This window comes from Ylistrum balloti, unplaced genomic scaffold (assembly GCF_031769215.1).
Source record: "Ylistrum balloti isolate Yb309-2 unplaced genomic scaffold, AGI_CSIRO_Ybal_v1 Utg369702, whole genome shotgun sequence".
Lineage (NCBI taxonomy): Eukaryota > Metazoa > Mollusca > Bivalvia > Pectinida > Pectinidae > Ylistrum > Ylistrum balloti.
Genome location: NW_026781932.1, coordinates 687,966 through 701,633, shown reverse-complemented (window position 1 = coordinate 701,633; position 13,668 = coordinate 687,966). Strand labels below are relative to the sequence as shown.

Sequence of the window (13,668 nt, the reverse complement as noted above, 5' to 3'; positions counted from 1 at the left end):
GGTATGTTGTCCATGTGTGTATTGACGCCGTGGTATGTTGTCCATGTGTGTATTGATGCTGTGGTATGTTGTCCATGTGTGTATTGTCGATGTGGTATGTTGTCCATGTGTGTATTGACGCCGTGGTATGTTGTCCATGTGTGTATTGACGCTGTGGTATGTTGTCCATGTGTGTATTGACGATGTGGTATGTTGTCCATGTGTGTATTGACGCCGTGGTATGTTGTCCATGTGTGTATTGACGATGTGGTATGTTGTCCATGTGTGTATTGACGCCGTGGTATGTTGTCCATGTGTGTATTGACGCTGTGGTATGTTGTCCATGTGTGTATTGACGATGTGGTATGTTGTCCATGTGTGTATTGACGCCGTGGTATGTTGTCCATGTGTGTATTGACGATGTGGTATGTTGTCCATGTGTGTATTGACGCCGGGGTATGTTGTCCATGTGTGTATTGATGCTGTGGTATGTTGTCCATGTGTCTATTGATTCTGTGGTATGTTGTCCATGTGTGTTGACGTTGAAGTATGTTGTCCGTGTATATTGGCGTTGTAGTATGTTGTCCTTGTGTGTTGACGCTGTAGTGTATTGTCCGTTCGTGTTGACGTTGCAGTATGTTGTCCCTGTGTGTTGACGTTGTAGTATATTGTCCGTGTGTGTTGACGTTGTAGTATATTGTCCGTGTGTGTTGACGTTGTAGTATGTTGTCCGTGTGTTTTGACGTTGTAGTATATTGTCCGTGTGTGTTGATGTTGTAGTATATTGTCCGTGTGAGTTGACGTTGTAGTATGTTGTCCGTGTGTGTTGACGTTGTAGTATATTGTCCGTCTGTGTTGACGTTGTAGTATATTGTCCATGTGTGTATTGATTCTGTGGTATGTTGTCCATGTGTGTTGACGTTGAAGTATGTTGTCCGTGTATATTGACGTTGTAGTATGTTGTCCTTGTGTGTTGACGCTGTAGTGTATTGTCCGTTCGTGTTGACGTTGCAGTATGTTGTCCCTGTGTGTTGACGTTGTAGTATATTGTCCGTGTGTGTTGACGTTGTAGTATGTTGTCCGTGTGTGATGACGTTGTAGTATGTTGTCCTTGTGTGTTGACGTTGTAGTATATTGTCCGTGCGTGTTGACGTTGCAGTATGTTGTCCCTGTGTGTTGACGTTGTAGTATGTTGTCCCTGTGTGTTGACGTTGTAGTATATTGTCCGTGTGTGTTGACGTTGTAGTATATTGTCCGTGTGTGTTGACGTTGTAGTATGTTGTCCGTGTGTGATGACGTTGTAGTATGTTGTCCGTGTGTGTTCACGTTGTAGTATATAGTCCGTGTGTGTTGACGTTGTAGTGTATTGTCCGTGTGTGTTGACGTTGTAGTATGTTGTCCGTGTGTGATGACGTTGTAGTATGTTGTCCGTGTGTGTTCACGTTGTAGTATATAGTCCGTGTGTGTTGACGTTGTAGTGTATTGTCCGTGTGTGTTGACGTTGTAGTATATTGTCCGTGTGTGTTGACGCCGTGGAATATTGTCCGTGTGTGTTGACGTTGTAGTATATTGTCCGTCTGTGTTGACGTTGTAGTATGTTGTCCGTGTGCGTTGATGTTGTAGTATATAGTCCGTGTGTGTTGACGTTGTAGTATATTGTCCTTGTGTGTTGACGTTGTAGTATGTTGTCCCTGTGTGTTGACGTTGTAGTATATTGTCCGTGTGTGTTGACGTTGTAGTATATTGTCCGTGTGTGTTGACGTTGTAGTATATTGTCAGTGTGTGTTGACGTTGTGGTATGTTGTCCGTGTGTGTTGACGTTGTAGTATATTGTCCGTGTGTGTGGACGTTGTAGTATGTTGTCCGTGTGTGTTGACGTTGTAGCATATTGTCCGTGTGTGTTGACGTTGTAGTATATTGTCCGTGTGTGTTGATGTTGTAGTATATTGTCCGTGTGAGTTGACGTTGTAGTATATTGTCCGTGTGTGTTGACGTTGTAGTATATTGTCCGTCTGTGTTGACGTTGTAGTATATTGTCCGTGCGTGTTGACGTTGCAGTATGTTGTCCCTGTGTGTTGACGTTGTAGTATATTGTCCGTGTGTGTTGACGTTGTAGTATATTGTCCGTGTGTGTTGACGTTGTAGTATATTGTCCGTGTGTGTTGACGTTGTGGTATGTTGTCCGTGTGTGTTGACGTTGTAGTATATTGTCCGTGTGTGTTGAAGTTGTGGTATGTTGTCCGTGTGTGTTGACGTTGTAGTATATTGTCCGTGTGTGTGGACGTTGTAGTATGTTGTCCGTGTGTGTTGACGTTGTAGTATATTGTCCGTGTGTGTTGACGTTGTAGTATATTGTCAGTGTGTGTTGACGTTGTAGTATGTTGTCCGTGTGTATTGACGTTGTAGTATGTTGTCCCTGTGTGTTGACGTTGTAGTATATTGTCCGTGTGTGTTGACGTTGTAGTATATTGTCCGTGTGTGTTGACGTTGTAGTATATTGTCCATGTGTGTGTGGACGTTGTAGTATGTTGTCCGTGTGTGTTGACGTTGTAGTATATTGTCCGTGTGTGTTGACGTTGTAGTATATTGTCCGTGTGTGTTGACGTTGTAGTATGTTGTCCACGTGTGTTGACGCTCTTGTATTGTATTGTATTGTCGATGTGTGTTGGCGCTGTCGTATATTTAGTTATTATATAGTAAAGCTGTGTTTACCACCTACGTGTGTACTTTATCATGCACTATATTTTGTGCTGACTGTTGACGATATAATATATATTTGTGCTGCCTGTTGACGTTATGGTATATTTTGTGTTGCCTGTTGAGGATATGGTATATTTCGTTTCATTTTTGTAATATTGGCATATTCAACAGATAAAATGGAATTCGATCTGAATTCATCGAGACGTAGCAGCCTTGAAAATGGATCCCCGATGACGATCGTTTCAACAAATGACACTAGCCCAACGAAAAGACGGAGGTCATCTTTCTTCATTCCCACAAATGTGGAATTACCACCAATAACAGAGATAGAACTGCAACCCATACCCAAAGACGATGAGCCGGCGGAAGAGGAGAAAGTGCTGTTCATTGACAAAATATTTAATACAATCCAAGCAACTGTTATAAAGCACAAGACAATACTGAAAAAAATCGCTTCCGCCGTTTTGCTGCTGTTGTATCTGGCGTATGTCGTGTACTCCCTTAGTTTCCGGTTCGGAGACGAGGGTTCCTGGAGACTTCTGATCTGTACCATATTACTACTGATGTACGTCGGCTGGAGGATTATCACGACATTGTCTGTGTACCAGTCATTTAGAAAATCTCTTGGACCGAAGAACCCTGAAAATATTACTAAAGCAAAGAAAATAGTACGTTGGTAAGTATTTCTTACTTTTCCGTTTTCGCAAATTTTAAATACAAAATTATTTACAGGAAACACGCTGATTAAAAATATTTCGTAATATACATGTAATACCGTGTTCATTGTAATCTTAGAAATGTATGTAGAAGTCATAGCTAGATTCACATGGTCACCAACCTTAGTCTTCCTTCTATAAAATAGTAATACATGAACATATATATATATATATATCAAAAAGTAGGTATTTGACCTGTCAGGTGAAGCTTTGCCTAAGTGAATATACTAATAAAGTGTACATACAGTTTCGTCATCTTGATTGCAAGCATGATACCATTGTATAGTTCTTACTTCCACCAGGCAAAATTCGGCGATAAAAATAGACTTGAGTATGATCACGGTTTGTTCGACTGCACAGATTTTTAATTATATGATGTAGGGAACAGTACACTTACTTCAACCATGAATTATTTCAATTTGTACTCATGTTTCAATTAATTAGATGTTTCCTTTGCACATAAAATTTGGCCACATTTACAGATTTCTATTTTTAGATTAACGATGATTTGTTCCTGAACATTGAATATATTCTTAAAGTTGCAACATCTTTCAAACTATAGTATTTAAGTTGTCTTAAATCGTTTTCTTTTTAATCGATCATTATCCTTAATATGTTTGCATAGCAAAAACAATGTTTTTATTTCATTTTAAAATATTTTACATATGGCTTAATTAAACATTGTACAGCTACTTCATATAGAACATAGTGAAAATGCCTTGCAGATGAAACACCTGTGCTTTATGTTGCCTGATCATGTTTATGAAACGATAACTGGAAGTGATTCCATACCTTCACTCTAACTAGGGTGTTGTACTTTGTGGTGCTGGCGCTCATCATTATCTACATCGGACTCACGGTTATACAAACGAGTCCACGAAACCTCATCTCTCTCGGCGGGATCTTCGTCTTCATCGTCATCTTATTCCTCATGTCCAACAACAAGGCAAATGTGAGTCGAGTACTACAAAGCTTAAAACATCACACGTATCATAAAATTTTAACATTCTGACATACTTAACAGATAGATAAAAGGAAGAAATTCTATGGATCGGTTGTAAGTAAAGGTTTATATGGTTCCGTATGGTGTGTTTACCTGACTTCGAAATGATCTTTATTTAAATAATGGCACTTTTATCAAGTCATGTTCTAGTTTAATTGGGTATTTTATGGGGTATTAGAGTTTATCTTCAAAATGTGGTATCAATTATTCGAATTTTCGATGTTAATAATGTAGGTAATGATATATATAATTTTGTATATCTAATAATAACAATAAACGTATTTATTGATATCAATAATTCGAATTAGTGATATCACAAAATTATCTAATATTGTCAATAATTTGAATTATAATGTCATTAGTGATATAATTTAATAGATACATACTAAAACGGTACACAATAGTATTCCGTTTTCGAATAAGGGTCTGTATTACTGGCACGATACTTGTTCTATAGTAAATAGTAGCATGATTACTAGCTTTACACTGTCAATAATGTAACGGAAGGTGGCATTCTTGTGTCTGTCTGGTTGTGTTGTATAGTGGGACCTTCGTTTGCTAGGTAGACGTAACATTTTGTCTGTATGTCTCCTTATTATTCACTCGCTAAACCCGTTAACGATTTCGTATGACGAGGAAGTTTCGGGTGTTGATTTGATAAACAAATGGGTTTTTCTTTGCAAATTTTTGTACCGAAAATTTGTTGGAGCGTGATCGTAATCAATATTTCACAAATATTCAATAAACCTGCCCTAATATTTTGAATCTTTGTTGGTTAGGTTGATGTGGGTTCATTGCTCGAGTGTAACGTTCTTGTGATTTTCTTGTGAATCCACTGAAAACATACAAGAAGTTAAGGTAGATATGTGGATTTGTCACTAAATCAACATTGAAAACTGTACTGAAGTCTTTGGAATGGCAGAGTGTACCATCTCGAGCTACGTGCAGCGCTGTATATGGCGTTATGTTTAATCATTAGATACCAACGTTTCTTCTTGTCTTATACTGCAGGAATACATTCAAGTTGGATAGGTATATATGAACATCGAAACTTGTTATTAAGTTTACATTACATTGAGATACTGAGATATACTCTTGTTCTCAGGTCCACTAAAGTCTCACCAATGTTTGGCAGTCAGTAGAAATACCGGCAAATGTCACGCAGAATCAAAACACAAATCAACATACAACGTATCCGTTTATCTAATCATTATCAAAAGGACACTCGGCATATTGAATATAATTCGAGTTTCTAGCAGAAATGAAATATTTTACATTGTTATAGATCAAATGGCACACCGTGTTCTGGGGACTGTCACTCCAGTTTGGTTTCGCCCTGGTCATTCTCCGGACAGACTGGGGTATCGGGGCTGTACGCTGGATAACGGAGAGGTTTTCTGAATTCATTGCTTTTTCTGACAACGGCTCGGCTTTCATTTTCAGCGAAAAATACAAGGAATTTGATATCATTTTTAAGGTAAGCTATTATCTGATAGAGTAAGGTAAGATATTATCTGATAGAGAAAGGTAAGATATTATCTGATAGAGAAAGGTAAGATATTGTCTGATAGAGAAAGGTAAGATATTATCTGATAGAGTAAGGTAAGATATTATCTGATAGAGTAAGGTAAGATATTATCTGATAGAGTAAGGTAAGATATTATCTGATAGAGAAAGGTAAGATATTATCTGATAGAGAAAGGTAAGGTAGAGTAAGGTAAGATATTATCTGATAGAGAAAGGTAAGATATTATCTGATAGAGTAAGGTAAGATATTATCTGATAGAGTAAGGTAAGATATTATCTGATAGCAGTTTGCTTGTCTTTATTCGTTTACTGTGTACTACAGATATATGATAGCCAGTCAAGTCATTACTAGTTCTGCAATGAGTTCATGAGATAGGTGTACAAATTTAGATAGTTTTGAAATCGGAAAATCAATAATTGAATCAGATTTTTTTTCAATTAATTGATTGATCCCTTCTTAAATGGCAAGTCTATTTTATGTTTCCAATGAGAAATTCTTTACCAATTTTTCCTCAGATAACCGAATGCAAATCAACATTTCCCAATATCTTATCACTTTGTTTTTTTAGTCGCATCTAGACTTAAACAAAAATTAGGCTATTAGAAGGACGAAAGAGTTGCATGATGCATTCCAATCTATTATTTGGCTTTTCTGTATCTTTTTCGAAAGGATTAAAAGTTATTAGTCTTTTTTGTTTTTAGTACAGTCTTGACTATGAGAATGTGACTTAAATGACAAGATAAACATTTAAAAAGTATATACACGGCATACCTTATCTTATATCGTTTTGATTAAACAAGCTTTTGAGAAAATGAAATAATTCAGCATATATCGATCACTAATCTGGTTCTTTTACAGGCTGTTCCCTCTGTTATTGTGTTTTGTGCCGCCATAGCTGTTTTGTCCTACCTCGGCGCCCTGGCCTTCATCATTCGAAACTTCGGTGGTTTTCTTGGTTACTGTCTACAAACAAATCCTGTGGAATCAATCAACGCTGCCACGAATATATTCATGAGTGGTGTAGGTATATCCACTTATAGTACGTGGAGAGAATTTGAAATAAAAGATTAAGTGAATTTGAACAAGAATCATGTTTGATTGACCGTCAATCAAACATTTTATCGCTTAAAATCGTAAAAAGTTCCTACAGAAGAATAAATGAAGTTTGGTTTTCAATCTATAAATACACAATATGCATTTGTTCAATTAAACATTTAAACCGATGATACCATAATAAACCATGTGACATCACATACGTTCGGATTACAGTTAGTTTTTCATGTAAATCTGTTGTAGATCGAGTCCCTTATGGTCATCAATGATTACATAGACTCACTATCGACGTCCCAGATCTTTTGTATATACACTAATGGAGTGTCGTCCATTGCGGGGTCCGCTCTCGTTGTATTCGCCACGTTTGGGGTATGTCTACATAACTTTAAGTTTTCCATGCTTACACTAACGTACACAAAATATGTTATTTGATCAATGTACATTTATATCGACAAACGAATGGTAAGAAAAACATATATTGACAAAGTTCTTCTTCATATACCAATACATTTTTGTGTAGTGGTTTTGTATAGATCTTTAAGACAAATTGCTATATTTAACAATGTGCCTGAACAATACCTGTAATGTAATTGAATATTAAGGTGTTATGTTACTAAACAATGGGCGAAGACCTGCGACGCCTTTTGTTACAATTATTCATTTGAGGAATATTTTTAAAGAGAAAGAGACGGTATAAAAGTCTGTTTTATCTGCTATGTACATTCTAGGTTCCTGTGGAGTACCTACTAACAGCTTCAGTCATGTCTGCTCCAGCCGCCCTGGTAGCATCCAAAATGGTGTATCCTTCCAAAAAGAGCAAAGATGACGATAAGAAATATGTTTTTGGCAACCAGAGGTAGGTGAGAGTGGTAAAGTGAGTTCTTAATATGCACATTTGTCTGTTTATATGGCGTTGACTGAGTCGAATTTGATTTATTTCTTAATTTCAATTTTACATTTATATTTATAAGCAGTTTCTTTTATCTAAATCATAAGAATGTTTCATATCATATACATTGTCTATCGGTGTTTTCGATTACATGTTATAAGAGGCTTACTTTCTTCCTATTATCTCTCACTTACCATATTGGAAGGAATGATCTTGATGGTTCCTCACCACTCACAGAACACTTTATATCGTCCTTACAAATGTAACACTTTTAAATTGTACGCCTTATTACCTGTTACAGTGGTATTAACAGCTTCATGGAAGCCTTGTCAACAGGCGGAATGCAGGGCCTACAACTCATGATTAACGTCCTCGTCAACCTCCTCATTTACATATCCCTCTTTGCATTCGTCAACGCAGCTGTCACGTGGTTTGGGGACAGGGCAGGCGTGGAGGAACTTACTCTGGAGGTGAGCAAATCAGCCGGGCATAGTCAATTACGTAAATTTCTTGATTGATAGAAAGATTTCTATCTTTTGTATAAATATCACATTTTAAACATTCTATACATTTTAATGACAGCTGATTGTATACGTCCACCAAAACTTCTGACAGAACGTATTATGGCATAGTGTTTTACCTGTCCGGGAATCACCTCCCACGAATTTTCTCCGTTCTCTCCTAAACTCGGAAGGCTTTTGTTAAAATGCAGTTTGTTTTCGACTCTTTTAGAAGTGTTACTTCCTTTACTTTTATTTTAGTCAAAACCTTGTGAATTTCTTCCAACATTTTTAGCTACACTCTAACATTCTTCAGTTTTTAATTTATTTCTTTAAAATAATGGTATGCAATTGTGTTTTCCTGAACGCTGTTAAGCTCCAATAAATTTTGAACGAGTAATTGCCTTTAGTTATGTTCAGTTCACTCGGGTTTTGAAAAATATCATCAAAACATATCACGCTCGTGGCATTTTAACTGAAGTAGTTTGGGAAAATGATCTTCCTCATTTATCGACCGATTTCTCAATGGTCATCTTGATAAGACATTTTCGTATCTTTATTAATTCCCATAGAGTTAAGTAGTTATGTTTTGCTTGATTCAGGCTTATATTGTTCCTCTCAGCGATACTCTAGTATAAATTATATATCTTAGGTAAACATGATTTACGGTTTTAAATGTGAAATATTTTAAAGGACAGTGATATATATTTTGTCTCCTCTCAGTGTTGTTGTTGTCTCGTTGCAAGTACTTTGAAAGTCCTTGTTTAGTCTCTCATTTATTAACTATTTCGTTTCGATAACCTCTTCTTCCTGCTAACGTTCTTTTTCATAACTGTAATCCTAATGTGTTGGTAGCGAAAGATTTATGATTATGAACTTTAATGAATTTTTCATGTCAGTGATTTTTCTGCCCCCTTTTTTTCATTAATTTCGACCAATACTGGTCTTCTCGGTCGTCTCTGAGGTTAAGGGCGTATTAAAGAGTTCCAGAAAGACGAAACTGTTGTATGATACAATTCAATTCATTATTTATTATTTTATATAGTATCTACTTCTGAATATGTATTGAAATGTTCTATCCTCTTGTGAGTCTTACTATTCACCCTTGTTTGATATCTTTCCGTAGATCGATAATCAGTAATCAGTTTTCAATAATAATAAAACATTCGCTAAGGTTACTGGTTTATATTTCACCTTTAATTTAACTCCTTATTTTGGTACAATATTTATGTTTCTCTACGTCACATTAAATAATATATTTTTACTTTCAACGTCGAATTCTATCTTCGTCTTAAAGAGCAGAACTGGTCAAATATATGTTTTAATGGGTGCGAAAGTCTCGCTCTATACATTGTATTTATCTACGTTTCTGAGTAAAGTCTTTGAATATATATTTTGTTGACATTTTAAAACCTTCTTTTATATTCTAGGTCAAGCTGAGATTATTTCACATAAAGCGAAATTTAACTTTTCAGAAAATATTTTCGTATGTCCTTTGGCCACTGGCATTCATCATGGGAATCGATGCTGTGGATTGTCTGAAAGTTGCCGAAATGTTGGGTGTGCGCATGTTTGCAACCCTTGCCCTCAGCTATATACAGCTTGGGGTGTACTTCGATAATAAGGAAAAGTACAACGAATATTCAGCCTTATACAACAATACCGTGCTGACCCCTGGTGGCGATATATTCCTCCCGAACTGGAACGCGACACTGGAAAACGGAATTCTAACGGTAAGATATATTGACCAAAAACGATATGACATAGAAGTAGACCTTTATTTACGCTTTTTAAAAAAATCATCTATTGTTTGCTTTGTTGTTTTTGTTTAGGGGAGGGCAAATAAAGAAAATTCGGGCATTATCAATAACAAATTAATCTAAAATTATCAATTCATCTTACAATTTCAGGACCGCTCAGAGCTGATTGCCACATATGCCATGTGTGGGTTTGCCAGCATTCCATCAGTTGCTATATCACTTGGTTCGTTTGCGGCCCTAGCTCCCAATCGGCTTGCTGAGTTATCAAAACTGGCAATGAGAGGACTCATTGCTGGAACAATAGCTAGCTACCTTACCGCTTGTGTAGCCGGTATGTTTTTATGGCATTTTCAAATTTTCTCTACAAGATCCATGATAAAATTTCATAACCAAAGAAACATAGTAAATCTGGTAATTACCTTTCTAGTTCATTATCAAATCGCTACACAGAAATGTGTGTGATAAATGTACAATTAGTTCATGTTTTTTCCTGTATAATCTTATATGGATTATAGAAGTTTTAAGGACGTTTTACAGGTGCTATTTTCTAATTGTCTTATAATAAATACACATAGTTATTATCTATTACTCTTGTAGGGTTGCTGTTCGCCTGAGGATTACGGGAAACATCCATTGATTGCAACATTCATCACACTGGAATGAGAATTCCACTTACAATAATCTGTTTTGCATTCAGTTATTTTATTCTATTGTAAAGAAATATTATTTAAAAACTTCTCATGACATTTTTCCCAAATTAAGTTAATGCTTAATTGCTTTATTTCCATTAAAAACATGCTAGAGCATATCGATCGCACTTCACCAAAAATGAAATCTCCTTTTATATGTATTCCTGTTGATTGAACTACAGTAGATGCAAATTTGCGTTTCATATTGTTTATTGCGTTCTTGAATTAATCTTTATCGAAGATTCCGCAATTTTCAGTTTCTATTTCAAGCACATATATTTCCGTGTACTGTTTAATTTTCATTTTTTTACTTAACTGCTGTTTATTGTTTGTATATAACAACATAACCGACTAGAGATTTGTATCATTATTAGTGTTATCATGCCTTAGTATTATCAAAAAATATATATCTACACTAAATATATTCAAAAGCATAATAGGAAAGTTGATAGAATTAAATATTTTTGTATCTATGTTTTTCATTGTTGATGTAGTTTTTTCCCGTTATTCAAATTGTTTGTACAATTTTATCCAAAGTTTAAAGCAAAAAAAAAAATTAAATAAAAAAAAAACATCCGTAATATACGACTTAATGTATTGCTATTATGAATGTTTCAAGTTTTTTTTTTATTTCTTCCATTTTTTACAATGATACATAGATTAACGTTGGTAAGCAAATGAGTTTGACTGGGATCGTATATGTGATTCAGAAAATCTCCAAATACATATGCACGTATACACATATATGCTTCCTTTGTTCATCTGGCAACACACCGTGAATAACACTGATTACTTTGCTGTATACAGTACTTGGAGCACGGCAGTTGTTCATCTTCCATTGTACGGATAAAGCATTTGTAGAATACCTTGCACTCTTCAAAGTAACGTCTGTAAGGAGGACGAACTTATTGTTAGGAATAGAGAGAAATGAATGTTTTCACGGAGAAACAACTGTTGATAAAGTTGAGATAAATAAACGGTGTAATATTAATTGTCAATATATTTTAGTGGCTATCCATGTTATATTGCAAAAAATGGATTGATCAATTTATTGTATTGTTTACTAAGAATAGAATTTATATAATGAAATCTACAGTTTATATTATAATTGTAATCATCAAATTTTCATGATGGATGTCAATATCATGTTAGGGCAAAGATTTATTAGTTGATCAATTTGGTTAATATCGTCCACTTTACAGTTTTCTCATTTCCCATTTGCCCATACAAGAAAAACGTTACAACAAATGAGAGGAATAATTTGCATTATAAAAGGTTACTTAAGATTGTTGTTTAATCTGACGGCGTGTCTGCTTAGTGTTTTATGTTCAAAAGGATTGACCATTTACCTGTAAGATAGCTTTGTACACATAATCATATATACTGTTAATGGTTATGCGTGTTTGATTAAAATAATTATTACCAATAAAGTTGTACTCACCTACAATGGGACCAGCATTCATGCCTCAGATCTTTACCGGCACCGGTAAGTCCAGTGGTAGGTTCCGTGGTACTACCGGTGTTACCACAAACAAAAACAGTTACTACTAGCGTCAATATTAAAAAAGTTCTCATTCTGAAAAATAGAAGCAGGTGCGTCCGTCATTATATACTTCTATGTAAAATTCTGTACCGGGTTTTCAAAAAATGAAAAATGTTACTTTCAAGCTGTGGAATAAGATACAAATTCGAAGAGTACAATGGATATGGAAAACATCAAATACATTGTAACTTTGTTATACCTAACTATTGTTTCAATCGATTTCCTCCAGATGAACGTTAACACTAAGAAAAACCGCAATCGGAATACAGCGAATTGTATATATCTTTAAGTAGTCCATTTCGACTTATAAAACCAAGACTTTCATATAAACTTCAAAACTGTAGATTTGGAAGTTTTTTTCGCCACAAATGCAAATTTTGGTATTATTACTGCATTTGCCATAGCAAATGTAAAGTTTAGATATAAATATTTGCCCTACTAGCCGTACAAAATGCACGAAACTTACTTTTATATATCTATATAGTACTGTACTGTAAATTTGATAACTTACCTGATTTGGAGCTGTTTGCAGTGATACAATAATAAAATCAAAATTAAATAACTTCTGTAAATTGCGAAGTAACGTTCATATATATACTTACTATATCTAATTAATTTAATGGGTTATTAATATAAGTTGTATTTAATTTGTTTACTTCCCAGAGCAGGTGACCAGTCGGTGTGACCGGCCATTAAATCAATAAACAGACATCTACACGTATTATATTCCCATCTTGTTGATAGATAAATTACCACGACATTAAAGCTTGATTATTGCTGCAGGGGAAGAAAATTTATAGTAGATTGCAGGTGTATGTGTCTGGATACAAACACTCGAAACAGGAAAAATCGTTATATTCATTCACTGGATATTGTCTGTGTTAACTATCCATTTGAAATAACGTAAAATCTGTTGACATGATCCTAATGATAGGAGTGTCAAATCATTATAGAGCTATAAATATGTATGAAACATCATTGAACACAATAAGTACATGTATAAGCAGTAGAAAGATAGTGATTACCATGGAAACATTTTTGGTTATCATTCGACAAATATTTACACACTTGTATATATCTGCTTTCTTGTTTGTATCAATATCTAGATATTGTTGACGTCAAATCTATATATTCAAATATGTAGAATAGTATTAACGTTCTCATATGATATCAAAGAATAGTATATTCCGTTGTTCATTAACAAGGGTTTTATAAGGTATGTCTGTTTAAAGTAACGAATTTATTTGGAAGTTATAAATAGACATTTTTTTTCTGATGGATTATGCATTTTGAAAAGCGTTATAACAA

General features: G+C 35.1%; 1 protein-coding gene across 1 annotated transcript; it reads left to right on the top strand.

Annotated features, from left to right (window-relative positions):
* Window positions 1-2,855: 2,855 nt before the first annotated feature.
* LOC132565229 (solute carrier family 28 member 3-like) lies at window positions 2,856-10,742 on the top strand. The gene is made up of 10 exons (XM_060229865.1): window positions 2,856-3,355; window positions 4,203-4,347; window positions 5,684-5,875; window positions 6,785-6,946; window positions 7,223-7,348; window positions 7,708-7,835; window positions 8,170-8,338; window positions 9,844-10,101; window positions 10,279-10,459; window positions 10,726-10,742. The coding sequence occupies exons 1-10, from the start codon at window positions 2,856-2,858 to the stop codon at window positions 10,740-10,742; spliced, it is 1,878 nt and encodes a 625-aa protein (XP_060085848.1).
* Window positions 10,743-13,668: the final 2,926 nt, after the last annotated feature.